The sequence below is a fragment of the Diadema setosum genome, chromosome 17 (assembly GCF_964275005.1).
Source record: "Diadema setosum chromosome 17, eeDiaSeto1, whole genome shotgun sequence".
NCBI lineage: Eukaryota > Metazoa > Echinodermata > Echinoidea > Diadematoida > Diadematidae > Diadema > Diadema setosum.
In genome coordinates, this window is record NC_092701.1 from 3,435,115 (window position 1) to 3,452,671 (window position 17,557).

The 17,557-nt window shown below is 37.4% G+C and overlaps 1 protein-coding gene across 1 annotated transcript in view; it reads right to left on the minus strand.

The window, feature by feature from the left end:
- Positions 1 to 10,277: 10,277 nt before the first annotated feature.
- The window catches only part of LOC140241101 (formin-binding protein 1-like), a 107,195-nt gene continuing 99,915 nt past the window's right edge, over positions 10,278 to 17,557 (minus strand). The window contains exons 12-14 of the mRNA XM_072320868.1: positions 13,111 to 13,319; positions 11,572 to 11,651; positions 10,278 to 10,417 (exon numbers count right to left, since the gene is read on the minus strand). Coding sequence (XP_072176969.1) covers positions 10,278 to 10,417; positions 11,572 to 11,651; positions 13,111 to 13,319 — 429 coding nt within the window. The remainder of the gene's footprint in view (positions 10,418 to 11,571; positions 11,652 to 13,110; positions 13,320 to 17,557) is intronic.

A 17,557-nucleotide genomic window follows, 5' to 3' on the forward strand; every position in this document is an offset into this window, starting at 1 on the left:
AGGCATTATGTTTTCGGGTTGTTTTTTTAATATATCGCAGTCATTTCAAAACCATTTTTCATCAATAAACTTTGAATTCCTCGTAAAATTGTATGCTCTTTAACATTTCATGAGCGGTTTTGTAATTACAGTACCTTGCAAAAAAGTTAAATACCCATCTCAACCAAAACTATACCATTCCTTCGATATTTTGATAGGAATGCCCCTTGCTGGAAATGTGAAGGAAGGAGAAAAGTCACCGATGTGTGTTACACCAACTTACCAAGCTATATTGGCGTGCCATTTCAAAACCTAGCATTCCATAACGTACGATAATAAACAACTGGTGTATATAATTAAATTTGTTACAGTCCAATCGGTAAGGAATATAGTTTAATCTTTCACGACACCATCCAACATACTTGTGTCTGTTCTTCTGTGGAAATTAAACGATTACCTCATTAATTACACAGTATACGTCTTGTGAATTTATGCACGTTTCAATTGATAGAATTAAGGCCTGTGATTCGTAATTTAGCTCATCTCCACAAAGTTTGTGCAAATGAAGGGAAATCGTTTCACAATCCACGATAACTATAGACGTAACTAATCCACGATGACGATAACCATTGTCAATCCACAATTTCTCCTTCTTAGACAACAAGACACGTCTCTGGATTTCTGCAATTTATGGGACCGATCAGAAGATGTCACTGCTGGTGCCACTTTAGGCATTTGTTAATCATAATTTCAGCTGTAATTTTCTACACTTGTTGAATTCAAAATGTCTTTTGTTTTCATCAAATTCTTTGATCTCTGCCCTGATTAAGATTCATTGAATTGTCGTTTTCTTTAAACCAATACATGTATATCAAACTCGCAAGAATATGCCTTGCGATCTACTTATGCATCAATTCCTCAAAACTTTGTCATTAAGGTGTTCAAGCAATAAACTTTGATTTTTTTTTTTTTTTTTTTTTTGGGGGGGGGGGTCAATCTCAGTGTTCATCGGATATATATAGTCGTCTATATTATGACAACTTTGTCGATATATATATATATTTTGTAGCAGTTTGTGAATTCCCCATCTGTCATCTTATCCCTTTCCGTACACTGTATTTACACTTTTCCCACATGTCTCCATCTTGAAATGGATCAAAGGAAGCACTTTTGTCTGCTGACATAAACTGGCATATCTTTCGACTTAAATATTGGAAGAAATGAGTAAGATGGCGTTATTTATTTCTGTTTTGTAAATATTGAAAACATACGTCCATTTCTATTATGCATGTCCTTTTTTTTTCTCTCTCTCTCTCTATTCTGGTCTATTTCTGTTACTCTCTCTTTACCAACACGCGTAAACATAAATACATGTACGTAAACGTAAAAACCATAAACGCAGACACATACATGCATGTAACGTGTCTGCGTTTATGGTTTTTACGTTTTTTCACACAATAAAGTATACAAAAAATAAATTTTTTCACACAATAAAGTATACAAAAAAATACGTTTTTTCACACAATAAAGTATACACAAAAAAAAAAAAAAAAACCACCACTATAGGGCCTACATACACTCTGAGAAAAATGGGTTCAACTTTGCACCTTCAAGAATAGAAAGATGCAAAGTTTGCACCTGTAAAGGTGCTCTGGTCTGAAAGGTGCTAAGTTGCACCCATAAAAGGTCCAAAGTCAAGTCTATTTTTCTTAGACTGTATGTGCATATATACAAACCAGCTGTTAAAGGTTAAATAGTGTTCCTACTTTGTCAAATATAATGTTATCAGCCAGAAGGATGTTCATGTGTAAAGCCAAAGACTTATAGACTTCCACCAACATCAGTGCATTTTGTTTCCAAGTACCTTAGACTGCACGGCCGTGAGGTTAATTTTACTGCAAACTAACATTCAAGACTCCTTCGACACACAGTGACAATCTCGCCCTATCAACTCACTACAAAAAAAAACAAACAAACAAACAAACAAACAAAAAACAAAAAACAAAACCAAAAAAAAAAAAAACAAACCCCCCAGAAAAAAAAAAAAAAAAAAAAAAAAAGCAAAAACAAAACAAAAAAAAATCAACCAACCAAACAAATAAACAAACAAGAGACCCGCGGGTCTAGCGCTCACCTGAGTATGGCAAGTTCACCTTTCACGCAGTCACTAATCTAAATTACACACAGCTCTACCAAAATTTGACCAGGCATTCTCAAGTAGGAGATGAACGTGTACAATTAGGGCCCAAATTCGGACCCCCCCCCCCTTTCATAGTACCAATTTTAGCTCCATCACTTCTGGTTCTAGAGAAGAATACTTTTTTAAGATTCCTTGATTTGGAGGGATGGGGGGGGGGGGGACAAGGAGCATGGTGCCCATTTTAACAAATTGAGATTCTAACCCCCTAGGGATGCTACATGCCAAGTTTGGTGAACATCCATCATGAGGTTTTCAAGAAGATGAAAATGTACAATTTATAGGCCCCAATTTGCCCGCGAGGGGGGCACCCCTGGATCTGTTATCAAACAAACTTGAAACTACAGTCATTAATTTACTAACTCAAAGTATTAACTTAGCTGTATCACTTCTGATTCTAGAGAAGATTTTTGAAGATTCCCTAATTTTGGGAGGTTTGGGTCCCTTGGGGCCTCCAGGTGGGACACGGTGCCCATTTGAACAAATTGAGATCCTACACCCCTAGGGATGCTACCTGCCAAGTTTGGTGAAAATGGGTCATGGGGTTCTCAAGAAGAAGATGAAAATGTACAATTTAGGCCCCATTAGGACCCCTCCCCTGGGTCCCATGGGGGGCACCCCTGATTCTGCCATGAACAAACTTGAAACTACAGTCATGAATGTACTAACTCATAGTCTTAACTTAGCTCTATCACTTCTGGTTCTAGAGGAGAAGATTTTTAAAGATACCTTAATTTGGGGGGGTTTGGGGGTTTGTGCTCACTAGGCCCCCCTGGGTGGGGCATGGTGCCCATTTTAACACCCCTAGGGATGCTACCTGCCAAGTTTGGTGAAAATCCATCATGAGGTTTTCAAGAAGATGATGAAAATGTACAATTTAGGCCCCATTTGGACCTCCCCGCCCCAAGGGGGGCACCCCTGGATCTGCCATGAACAAACTTTTAACTACAGCCATTAATGTACTAACTCATAGTATTAACTTAGCTCTATCACTTCTGGTTCTAGAAGAAGATTTTTAAAGATTCCTTAAGGGGGGCCTGGCTGGGGCCTGGTTCCCATTTTATCAAATTGAGATCCTAAGCCCCTAGGGATGCTTCCTGCCATGTTTGGTGACTATCGGTATTGGGGTTTTCAAGAAGAAGATGAAAATGTAAAAAATTTACGGACGACGCACGACGGTTGATGGACGGCGGACAAAGAGCGATCGCAATAGCTCACTTGAGCCTTCGGCTCAGGTGAGCTTAAAAACCACACACACACACACAAAACAAAACAAAACAAAAAACCAACCATATAAACGAACGGCTCAAACGAGGCAAAGCTTTGGGTTTGATGTAAAATAATGGTTACATTTAATACAAGTACCTGTTGCCTTTTTTTTTTTTAGAACAACAGATAGAGTGGTGAATATGACGTGGTGACAGTGTTTGCCTATCATTCTACATTGGTATAATTACTCCACTACTGCTACATGTGTGGGTAGGTTCCATTAAATCAGATAAGATATACCACGAATCAACATTGGGATATCACTTGATACAATCATTGACAGAAAAAAAAAAAATCATTATCATTCATGAAAGTTAGACATAGCCCACATTAATGTTATCTCGTACAAGTGCTCATCTTTTCTGTATTATATATCACTCGTGATATAAATGCACAATTTTAATGCATCTCTGTAAAAACAGTCCTTGGGCCACCTCTGACATTTAATTGTTACTGCCGTCAGTTTTGACGGAGGAAATATGGTCTGCCAACTTCGATTTTTTGTTTAAATTCACAAGCATGGAACTCTACTTGTTCCAATCCATACCTTTAATTTGTGGCTTCTTCATGCAGTGTATGTGTTTGACAAATTCTATCTTTGATAAAAGTGCAGCTTACCATACAAAATTCAATTTAGCCATGTCGCGCCCTAGGATCAATTTCATATCTGTAGGTCAAGTTTCGTAACTGATATACAAAGCTTTGTCATTTTGTCTCAATTGATTCCTCTACATCACGTGTCCCCTAACTTAATGCCACACATGTAAACACATCCAACAAATATTTGCACGATAAAACCAGTGAAGTCACACGTTCTGCCTTTACATCGTAGAAACCACAAAAGAAAAAAAAAACAATTTTAAAAAAGAAGAAATACATCAAGTCATTGTTTCATATACAGAAGTACAGCTGGCATTCAGTCCAATTACACAAATCTCTTGTAAGTAATAAAAAAAAAAAATGCTTCAAAAATGCAAACATAAATAACGCACCCATCCGTGCACCATGAGTTTCAATATGATACACATTGTGTTGAACTTTACACAAAATTGCCATAAGGTTTTCTGCCACAAATCACACCTCCCCCTGTTCTGCACAGTTTTCAGTCTGAATTCGACAAATTTCACACTGTCCCACAAATCTCATCATCCACTTCTGTTCTTCCATGAAAAATAATAACATTATGCTGACCAGGCAAAGCTCAAAGTACATAGAAACGAATTCTGAAATTACCCAGTTTTCATCGATACACTTACACTGAATTTTTTGCAACAACGGATTCTGTCAAAAGATCTGAACATTCTCATATTTCATAATAGACTGCCATAATAATGAGAAACAGTAATATTTCTCCCCTGTGGGAGTGATGTCTTAACTGGCTTTGTGCAAACATCACATCTGTTACTCCATATCAGATGTACTTGTTTTTGAAGGCAAAGAGGTTAATGTGGGTATATACCAATTTAATATGATTACATTCCCTTTTGAGCATGGATGAATACCAAGAGATACATCACCCAGAAAGAGAGAGATGGAGAGATAAAGTTAAGATATGGCAAATCCCCCTCTTGATACGAACATCCTCAAATCTTACTAACGGTGTATGTAAACATGTTACCCATAGTCAGAACTTCAAGGGTCAATTGGTAGCCATGGTACAGACTATACATGCTCTATTTTCTCGTGAGCACCATGGTGTATATTACCTACAGTGCATTCAAATATGACAAGGAGGAACATATAATATTCTCCTATCTCTTTCTGATCTCAATGATATCATGGCATATTGATGACTGATTGATAAGCAGCAGACGGCTGCCTCAATTTGTGAACCAATATCCGTGATGTACAACACCACATAGAACCTCAATGAAAGCAGAGCCTCGTAATTCATCATGAGCCAAAGCTAGGATCATCGACTCTGGAGTAAAAGCAGTATTGGCATTTATCACTTTTCAGGGGTGATTATTAGCTTCAGTGAGCACATTACTGTTTTCATTATCATAATTCTTTTACCTTCATTGTTTCATACCTCAGGTTATCATTACTGTAAGTCTCAATAATTATGATGAATATCATTGTGATATCAATAATACTTGTAACAGGTAAAGGAAAGTGAGTTTGCAAGCAGCAGCTATACATAAGAAAATGGTGGAATGAACGGTGTTACAGTTTAGGGTGAGAGAGCGAAAAGATCTAATAAAAAAAGAATAGATCTTTCTGGCTATGTTTGTGAAAGCACATACAAACATAAATTCACTGGATGTAAGAAGAAAGAAAGAAAGAAAGAAAGAAAGAAAAGAGTTTGCAGCCCTAAGGAAATGAAGAAAATTTCCAATTGACTTAGAATTGCAATTTGATTTCCTACTTTACACAGGGGGCACCTATCACATATTAATAACAAGGTAATATTTTGCAGTCTGAAAACGTTCACGCTATGTGATAGCAGCGCACAATATTTTGTTCATTACATATTTACTCACAATGATAATTCATGCTATTAGTAGTGATGTGTAAGCAGTCAACAAAGTGAAAAAAACATGTGAAAATCATCTTACCCAAGTGCAAAACCCCCAAATAATAATAGATAAGAAATATATCACATGAAAATTGTCACTTTTATTGTAACCCCGTGTCAAACTCTTTGATCGTAGATCTCTCTTTTTTTTCTCTTCAAAATCTTAAATACAGACAATATGTCCTCTGCTCATAGAGCTGATTACATCGTATCACAGCTCTTTTCACTTAGCCCCCTACTTTTTAGTTTGTTTTCTGCAGCATAATCAAATGCATAAATCATTATCAAATGCATATATCAACATCAATGAATGGCAAGCTCCTTACTGTGACACCAGACCGCCTACGTAATTCTTCAAAGTTTTATCAGAAGTGTTCATTCAATTAGCTGTCTCCTGACATGTTCTTTCTTTGAGGCTGATAAAATAATATATACTGCGCTTTTTTAGTGATGCATTACAGTGAACAAAATTTTCCTTGACAGTTTTGGCTTTTGACATTTACCTTCAAAGAAAGAAAGGAAACTATGTCCCAGTCCAGAGTCTCTTTGAGAAAGAGAAAAAAATGTTGAGAATGAGGGGCTTCCAATCACAGCTAGCATTTAATGGAAGACAAAAAGCAAAAAAGAAAAGCAGTCACATTAACTGCGAATGCTCAGATGACAAACTGCAGTACTACTTCACCAGTAAACCCTTAGAATAGTAATGACTACACCCATAATGCTAGTGTACCACTGTTAACATAATCAACATAAAAACAGAAATAGGGAGTATTAAATTCCCAACATTATCACTTCCTGTCTATGACATTGCCACATGGAATAGCTATAAATTCAGTATCTACAATATTGTGCTCAATTTCTATATGAATCAAATTACATGGGCTATATATATGTGTAGATGCTTATTATACAGAGTGCTATGGACTTCTCATAAAATCAAGAAATTATGACATAGCAAATTGAATATGGAATGGTTTATCTATCAAGAAAGAAATTGTGGACTCAATATCCCACAGACAGGACACTTTATATATGACAATATCATATTCTCCACAGATAATATCAATCCATAGCCCATACAGTTATCCAATATCCCATCAGAAAAAAAAATAACTGATGAGAATTTCACAAATCCTTGCACATGGCCATATTCTTCAATTTATGAAATGAAGTGCAAAAGAAACAAAAATAACTGAGGGGGATGACTGTTTCATCAATCCAAATCCATGGCAAAAATTAATCTTGGAAGCAGTAGCAGCAGAATTGGACCTGCTGAATTCCTCTTCCACCTAAACTTTCACTCTTATGTTTACTGTACTCTCACTCGATGCATACATCTCAGATTTCTCTTTCACGCCATGAAGCCTAGAAGGAAAATGTCACGATGGGGGGAAAAAATTGGCAAGATTGTTCCACAGGGGCTTGAAATGCACTCCTTGCCTGGCGTGGCTTGACATCCTGAATATCCGCTTCTCGGAAGTCTTTGACAGAATTTAGCCCAGATCTGGCTAAGTCGCTCATTAGCAAAAACAGATTTGCTCTAGTCTACAAAAGTTCAGGTATCTCTCATTTCATAAACAATTTCATAAATATAATACGACCACTTCACAATGATGTCATAAGATGCATTTGTTTAAAATGAAAGACAATCATAATTTTTGAATAAGAGCTAATTGATTTCATAATTGCATGTACTTCAAAAGTCTATATGGATTTAGAGAAACCCATTCTTACTTGGCTCCAAGAAGATGGCTTTCATGAAAAGGAGAAGAGGACATGCATTTTGGGTTAAAGTAATGTAAGCTGATAAACTACAAGTGCATTTTAGTAATTACTCAACTCCACAAATTAACTTCATCTTCCCTGTCAAGTAACTTTCTCTACCACCCAAATCCATTTCTGGCTATGTGTCTACACAAGTTGGGACTCCTCACCAAAGCGTATCGTTAATGGGGTGAAAAATACTTGTATCTCAAATTTTGGTGAATATCACTGTTATGGATTAATCTTCAGATAATCAGTCAAGTGACGTCCTCTCAAACTCCAAGTTGTCTCAACCCCAAGAATGAATCCTCCACGGCATGTGAAAGGAAGGTGAGCCCATTGGTTGTAGTGCTTTGGCTGCCATGTCTTTTCGCTCTCCTGAACATTTGACATATTTGAGATACAAAGTTCTGTTGCCACAACAGTGATACGTTAAACTTGCCCCAGAAAATTTAGTATCCTCAACTCTCTTCTTTTCAATTTCCTGCATGAGGAAGCACATCTTGGTCACTGCTTGATATGAAAATAACCTTGCACGCCTCAACCTGATGTTTCATGACTGTGCATACATGTATGAATTTTAGGTTAGTTTAGTTTGTGTACAATACGTCACATCACTGTCATAGATTCTCCGCCATAAAAAACTTTGTTCTTTCCAGTTTGGCCCCAGGAGCTGGAATACAGCACCTCTTCCTGATGTTGGATTGAAATCTCTTTGTCCTACAATATGTCAATAATCACTCATTCCAATCTCCTCTGCCATGACATTGGTGTGCATGTTTACACTACAGTTTTTGCTGATTTACATGAGTACATCCCTTGGTTATGATTTCATTTGCATGTATGTATGTATGTATGTATGTAAGTATGTATGTATGTATGTATGTATGTAATGTATGTACATGTATGTTTGTTTGTTTGTGTTCTTTTGTTACCAGACTTCATTGGTCAGCACGTTCACGTTCCTTTTTACATGTCTGCATTATAACTTAGCACTTCAAATTTCCTCACATGAACAGACTCTTGAGTCCTGCAAATCTCATGACTCGACCCACACCATCAGCACGGCTGCCAACATACAGACAGTGTGAGGGAAAACTCCATAGGGCAATCAGGAAGATAGTCCGACACATGTTACACAATATGCGTCATGCATCTAACTAGGCAACAGGCAAGCTTGGTTTCTCTTATCACGACATAAAGATACATTCAGTTCTTCAAGGAGACTTCGGCACACTGAAGGAGACTTTGGCAACTCCCCTTCAGTGAATTCAGTGAGAAGGAGGAAGTTTCAAAAGGGAGTCTTTATAAACAGATGCATTTCCCAAGAAGAAAAAATAATTGCATCGGAGCAGGGTAGGCATTGCACGGACATCAGCAGAAACAGTGGCGCTGTCTTGCTGCTATGTGTTGCAATTTAGTGGTCATCTACGGCTCTGGACGATTAAGGCTGACCATTTGTGGTGGTCTCCCATAGAGAAACTGCTGACCACAACCCTCTTCATTTTCCTGTGTGTTCTACATCTCACACACAGACAGACAGACCACAGTCTGTCTCTCTTTCATGAGAAACGTTGATATCCTAATATGTGTTACAAACAAGAAATAGGACATTTTGATATAAAGCTACCCGGATATGATCATTTCACCATCACAGATTTTGATGTCCAATTGAAGAAAACATATGAGTTTTCCTCAGTATCTCTGACCTACGCCAGCTGGAGCTCTTCATAATGGGTTAAACCTATAAAAGAAGTTATGCGACACAATAGTATTATTTCATGTCTACGTCTCTGCATAGATACATAAAAAGAAAAAAAAAATACTGGCATACAAAGAGTGCTTTTTTTGAATGTCACACGAAGTAGAAGCTTGTTCTTAATCTTTAAAAGTCTACAACAGTCACAACTTTTTCGAACATGCAAACATTCAAATAGATTGGACTTTACAATTCCTAGTTACACGAACTTTGCCTGGCATTGGTGGTGTTAGTCAAGTGGTTGAAGGCGAGATACAAAACTACTCAAACATTAGTGCCATCCTACCAAAAAAGACAGGAATAAGCATCCATAAATACAAGTACCAGTTTTTAAACAATGTCCCAAATATCAGAAACATGTCATGGCCGAGAATATATGTGCTCTCATATCTGATTTATCTCTGTTGTCTCTTTCAAACATCAGACCATGAGACAACTTCCTTCATCATGCACAAAACAGGCAAGCAGCCAGCACCGTATGACTAGAAGGTCAGTCCTCACTCTACGGAATAGTCATCGGCTGACCCGTCTTTCACCGAGATGGCCATCACCGAGATGCATTCTGGGTAGAGAGAAGGCCGTCGGATGATTTACTCCAGAGATAAAGGTGTCTAGTTCCATTCATCAGTTGTTCTTGCGATCAATGCAACTTGTCTCCATGTCTCATACGTAAGATCTCACAATCTCTTCATTGCCTTCGCTTCTTATGACAATTCCTTCCTGCTTTAAAAAAAAAAAAAAATTAAGAGTCCATCCATCTTCGTAAATCAGTTCTCTTGCCGCAGATAGCGTTACATGATTTCGATGTACGATGTCGGAACGTAGCCTTCCTCGTCGCCCCGCCGCACTCGAGTCCAGCCGTCACCACTGTCCATCTCGATCACATCCATCTCCTCCCCGCCCACCATGCTTAATAGGTTGTCGTCTTCGGCTGTGGGATCGAATGGCATGCCATAGAGAGAAAGAGATTAAGTTGGGGTATAGTGATGAAGCATTTCTAACAAGTATAATAGAAACTGGTGCGTAAACTTGGTGTGATCATTAAATAAGCAGAAAGGAACAAAAAATGGGCAAAGCTGAAGTGAGAACATAACTTTCTGTAAATCTGTAAGTAAATCTGCACTGGAGTAAAAGAAAGAAAACATCTGAAAGGAGACTGAAGTGCATTCTGTGTGTATTGTACCAACTAACCCACATAAAACTTTGACAAAAATGCCAGAATATTAAAGTAACAAGGCAGAAAAGACAGACAGTGGCATTCATATTACACTCAAATGGAATGTGGCATTGCATACCAGGAGACAGAGAATATATAAATAACATAACGATAAATCATACATTTCCTCTCTTTCTTTGATATATGCCGCACATTTGAGAGCAATAAATCATACACTTCCTCTCTTTCTTTGATATATGCCGCACATTTGGAGCAAAAAATCAACACATACAGTTGGGGGAACAAGATTTGCATAAGCCTTGAAAAGTGCATGAATTTTTGTTGGGGAGGGGGTGTTACTTTGTGTGAATATTTTCTTTCATTTACATTTGCTTTTCATACTTAATCACTTTGTGTTTCTTTCCAGAAAAAGACATGACATGAAAAAGTGAACAGAAAATTGGATAAAAAAAGCTCTTGAAGAAATGTTCTTGAATTTGAATTCTTAAAGTGATTGTACAGTTTTGGATGATACCTAATTTCAGGTTTCTAACATTTTTTGGTGAGATAACGAGAAACCTCTTATGAAATATGAAAGAGCATGTAATTCTATGAGGAATTCAATGGTTATTAGATGAAAATTGGTTTTGAAAGGGCTGAGATATCCCAAAAATAGCGATTCTAATAAAGTGTGGGACCCACACTTTATTACTATCGCTTTGTTTTACTTTGTTTTTGGATGTTTCAGTCATTCCAAACCCGATTTTCATCAAATAAAACTTTGAATTCCTCTTAGAATGGTATGCTCTGTACTATATCATAAGTGTTTTCTTGGTATCTCGCAAAAAGTTAAAAGCCCAATTCTCATCTCCACCAATACTGTACCATCCCTTTAAAATCTGCACAAAGGTTAGTGAAGATGGACTTACACCGGAAGTCGTACAGGGCACGACATTTGCAGAGTGGCTCCTCCTGTTCATCGAAGCTATTTTGGCCTCCCCAACCGGGACTAGGAAACAGAACAAAGTAGGAAGGAAGAGAAAAACCATTAGCATTGACTCAAAGAAAGACAATGTTTTGATTATGTTCACACACATCACTCAAAGACTTGAATACAAGCACATTGTTTCACAGTTTAGTGCATCAAAAAGGCTGTTGGAATGGAAGTTTGGAGTCTTCAATCTAACATTCTCATTTGGCATCTACTATACATGTTTCAGGCATTAATAAGACTCCAACTCTCTTTCTTTGAGGACATTTTCACAAAATCTCCCGCTTGAGTTTGAATTTCTCCTGCTTTAGGTGTGTGTCTCCCACTTATAATTCAGCTTGTTCCCACCCAACTTAGTTTTGTCACATGTGTTCAAGAATAAGGCTAAGATAGCACCAGGAAGCATCTATAACCCTAGAGCTTTCTGGGCCTTTGACTGGATCCTGGCCTTACAGGATGTAGCACTTTGCATTCTTAAATCCTCTGTGTAACATCGGGAGCAGTGATTAAAAAATGTTCAATTATCACATTTGGTGACAATTCATTTTAGAAACAGTTTTTAGTAAGACTACAGTATGTCCTCCAAAAAATTACAATCGGATTTTTGCATTGATAACTTCCAATATGATTAAACTGCCTGAATGCTATTCCATGGCCTATAAGTATAACATCTTACCCATACACATGCATTTTGCAAAAAAAAATAAGCCCATTCAATTTGGTTAAGTGGTCATCGAGAAACATGAATCGTTGTAAAGCATGTCATGGGTCTGATTCTTCTAAGCTTAGCACTTGGATGCTCTTGGAACAGCATAATGTGTGAACACAATGGCTAGCACTTGGAGGGAAGGGATTCATTCCTGACATGCTCTACACAAATCCTCATTTCTCTTTGACCGCTGAAGCAAATCGGATGGGGTTTTCTGTAAGATGTGGGGAATCAGTTCTTGTTTCATACCCTGAAATTGTATTTGGATTGATTCACTATTTTTAAAGTAATATTATCATTGCGGAGGGCCACTTTTTTTTAAGGACATATGGTATTGTTCACATTTTGTATTTCTACCAATACTTAACATCGATTATACTTTTAATTTTTCTTTGCTCATTTTTCCACCAATTGATTATACTGATTAACATTTTCATGTTGATTTTTTTTTAAAATTTCTAACTCGCAGTTTAGAACTATTTCAAAGCACTACAGCTGTTTTCTTTTTCTTTTTATTTCATCTGCAAATGTTAGTAAGGGGCTTTAATAAAATCGTGCATATCACTTGAGTTTCCCCATTTACTGGGGGGTCAAGGCAGCAGAGTCTCTGGCTTTAGGGATGTGTTTCTGGGGGTTGAAGTCTGTTGGTGTATAATACAGAAAGTACAGGAAATGAACTCACTGCAGTAATTCAGACGTATGCTGACATTGACAGGTCTGACTGACCTTTGACCCCTACATTTTTTCCCTTACTCCCAAAGTCTTTACCTGAGGGGTTCCCCTGCATTCTGGCCGTCATGTTCCGTCATCGTCAGCGGCGTTTCGGCCCCACTGGGGGGCAACCTCTCCGACTCGGCCTCCTGTGCCTGTTGCGTCTTGGATGGTGGCTGCGGTGTGCTGTGGGGTGTGCTGTGGGGTGTGTTCTGCGGTGTGCCCTGTGGGGTGGGGGCTTTGCCTTCAGCGTGTGCTAGGTAATTCTGTGGTACACAGAAAGGTATTATCAAATGAGAACACAACAAAATGTCATGAACAAATCAGACGTCAGTCATGTATGAATGTTAACACAGCTCCATGGTACATACACTATATTCATTGGCATGCCACTTATCACTTTCTTCTGGTTAGCACATTGAGTCCTAGCTTCTGTTGCTTTTAATACCCTTTACTGCCTACAATGAAGCAAACCTTACACTACTTTCAATACGCTTTACCCAAGATCCATACACTACACACAAAATCAACCATGACAACTTACTTAATGGATCTTTGTATCAAATCCTATATTCATTTCATATTTTACTGAAAATATACAAAATTCATTAGATGTAATTAGAATGGCAGGTGTAAAAAAAAAACCATAAAAACACTAAACAGAACAGCTCCCCATTTTAGAAATGACATACATAAATATCTTAGCCTGGCTACTTTCTTCATCTTACAATATAACAAAACATTAACTGTCTTTCTTAATGAAGAAAAAATGATGCAGATATTAGACATACTCACTACTTCGCACTTCTTGTCGTACACATATCTGTCTCTTCGTAAAGATCATTTTTAGGTCTAAATTGCCTGAATTTATCGGTTTTCGTTTGGAGTTCACTACTCACAAAATCTTGCAACAATTTACAATCATTCTTAAAATTGTCGGAAGTCTGTCAAGATGTAAAATGCAAAGAGATACAAGACACCAAATTTGACAAAACAATCAGAACAAGTTGCACATTTAAGACACTGCAAGAGCAGAAAGCCAACTTTACAATGAACAAAAACATTGAATAAAGACATTGAACAACAAAATCTTGTGCGATGTACCTCAAAGGCATTGCGGTTAAAAAAAAAGGATCAAACATACGAAAAAATGAAAAAAGTGGACCAAACATAAACAAAAATCCATGCACACATAACATTTGCAGACACATGTTGTGCAAAGTTATATTGCAATTTGTTTTCTCCTTTTGCTAGTTATTTGCTCAGATAGTGGCAGAAAATATAAAATACAGAAGAACTTTATGGAGTCATGCATTTTACTTGAAATGGATGTTGTATATATGTGTTTTCATCAATTTAAAGACTGTTGTGTTCTTGTAGACACACATAGCTGGATAAAGGTTTCATGCTCTTAGGCTTAACTGTCATGCACCCATATCACCCATTTGATAGGTATATATAAGAAATAAATAGCTCTTTTTTTTTCTTTTTCTTTTGTTTTTACAGTTGCTTATATATATATGCACCCTAGTCGCTCAAAATAAAAGATACAGGGAAGAAATTAATCATGAGAATATCAGGAGAATCCTTTCACACCAATTGAATAATGTTTTTATATTTAAACAAAAATATTTTATGCATTGAAAATATACAAATATATATTAGAATATGTTATTTCCTGATTTACTGGTATCAAGGGACAGTTTATATATCAATGTAACAAACATAAAAGACGCTTTCTGCATATGAAAGAGACTTTTCAATTTCTTTGGAAAGCAAATCAAGGGGACCAAATAAAGAAATATAGAAATTAATGCAATGGTAAAATAATGTTGCTTTCTTATGAATAGTGATTATAGCAGCCATGCTCAACACTAGACTGATGTTATTACATGTATTATACAATTCATGATAACATCTTTAACCTAAACACCACTACGACTTGGGAGAACAGCTTCTACATCAAACTTAAGCAGAAATCAAAGTATGTGTTTATGAAATAAACATAAATAATCATAAAAATTCCCCTCATTGATCACATTATTGAAACTCTGCACCTCGGCATTATTGTGTCTACATTTGGTACCTCTCTCACAGCTGCAATATGAATTATAGCAGATTACTTCTCAGCGACAACTCCTCATTCAACTAGTACTTAATTTTAAAATCTGAATGAGGTGATATGCCACCAGGTTGCAGTTGCACAACATCGCTCATTCCCCCCCCCCTTCACACTGCCCCTCCCCCTCCCCTAGATCCCCGCCTATGTATCCGACCTCAGGCTGCGTCAATGTACGCCATGCAAGTGCTCATCCCTACAGGTATCAACGTATCCTCTACTTCTACTACTACTACCACTACCAGGGAGGCGAAAAGAGACTCTTTCTACCTCCATGCTACTACTTCTACTACTACTACCACTACCAGGGAGGCGAAAAGAGACTCTTTCTACCTCCATGCTACTACTTCTACTACTACTACTACTACTAAAATCTCATTTTTTTTCCTCCTTGCTCTCTTTGTGCAGGCAATCTTAGCGCGGTTACAGAAAAACCTTGATCTCAGCAAGTACACTTTGCCGATGGCATGGCTCCTCTTTTTCATTCTCTTCACTCTGCTCCTCCTGGTCGCCTCCCTGCATCACACAACACACATTGAATGGGTCAAGCGCATCATAGAGGTGATAGCAGCGGGGGCAGGTGATGCATTCCTGTTGCCGGGCGGGGCATGCTGTGTGCACTCAAAGCTCAAAATGCAAGAGCAGAACATAACAAAAAAAAAAAAAAAATGGCTGTGCATCACAATCTCTCTCTCTCTTTCTTTTATTCTCACACTTGCTCCATCTATTCATTTCGCTGTGCTCTTTAAAGGCAGTCTAAAAAAGAACACTCATGCTATGTTAGTTCTTGGTGCATACTAAAGCGAAGCTGTGCAAGAGAGGATCCCACTCTTACTTTGAGAAACCAACAAATCAATGAACATGCTCTCTTTCCCTAAATAACATAGATAAAAATAATAAAAAAGAAACACCTTCCATTACTTGTTTCTGTTTGATTAAACTATGATGACCACATCACAAGTAAACAGTTCTAACAATTTTACATTTAATGACGAGTCAATGTGTTAAGGCCTAATGAATCTAATGAAGAGTTTTGATGTCCATCAATATAGTATGCATTTTGATTTAGATTAAGCACAGTACAGGCATGCTAGAAATAACTAAAATGGGATTTCTTTCTACAGAGACAGCATCTTCATATCAGTTTTTGCCAAAAATCAAGATTCTTTACATTCTGCATGTCTGCTCATCAAGTATATGTCTTACTATACTTTAAAATCCACATTTTATCTCTGAACTACTCTTTACGAAAGATGAAATTGAAAAAGTGCTAAATCTCTTTAGGTCTTTCTTACAAGTCCGTCCGTGATGCCCTTTGAAGCTTCTAAACCGCCATCTCCCTGAATCAAGCTTTCACAACCAACCAGCTACACACCGCATGATTGCACATCTTGAATAAGAGAAACTGTGCCTAATTGTCGAAGTTAATTCAAGAAGACTGAAAAAAACCATGCGCACAAGAGCATTACTCTCATCTGCCAAATCATTTTTCAATCTGGTACTGAATGATCTATGTCCTCCAAAATGGATAGCATTCCCTTGCTGCCAACAATATCTGGCAGAAAAGTAATCTGAAAGAAGGATGCATATTGAACACTGAATACTACAATGTACTTTGTCTTAATCGGTTGACTCTCACTATAATGAAGTCCTAGGGACAGGCGGCTTTCTTTTGCTACATTTGAAATTTTGTTATAGCCGAACAATGAAGTATACAAAGACATACAGATTAACGCTTTTTGGACATGACTTTTACTTCACTGTATCGAGAGTTTCGTTATAACCATTCTCGTTGTAATGGGAATGCATTGTTTCTCATTCACAGTAACATCACACTCTTTGCTGACAAATGCATCATTCTATTTTTCTTAAAAAATGGCAGGTGGCAGAACACTGGTTCACTGAAAGGTAAATGATGCTAAGGAGTAGAGAGTGACACTAGAGAAACAAACCATGTGACAGAGATATTAAAGATGAGAGAGAGAAAAAAAAAAGGAGAAATGAAAGCATCATCCAGAAGCTTCATAGGATGACTACGGAGAAGTAGTGTATTACCATATGAAATACAAGACAAAGGAGAAACAAAGAGAGAGGGAGAGAGGGAGGGAGAAATTTGCTGTCAAATAGTTTTCAATTTACAGACACAATGTACATGCATACCAGTAGACTTGACACATGCAAGGATCCCACAACACGTCAACAGCGACATAAAGTCAGAGAAAGAAAAAAGAGACACAGATAGATAGACAGACAGAAGGCCTGATAGACAGATAAATAGACAGATAGATAGATAAATAGACAGACAGATAGATAGATAGACAGACAGATAAATAGACAGATAGATAGATAGATAGATAGATAGATAGACAGATAGATAGATAGACA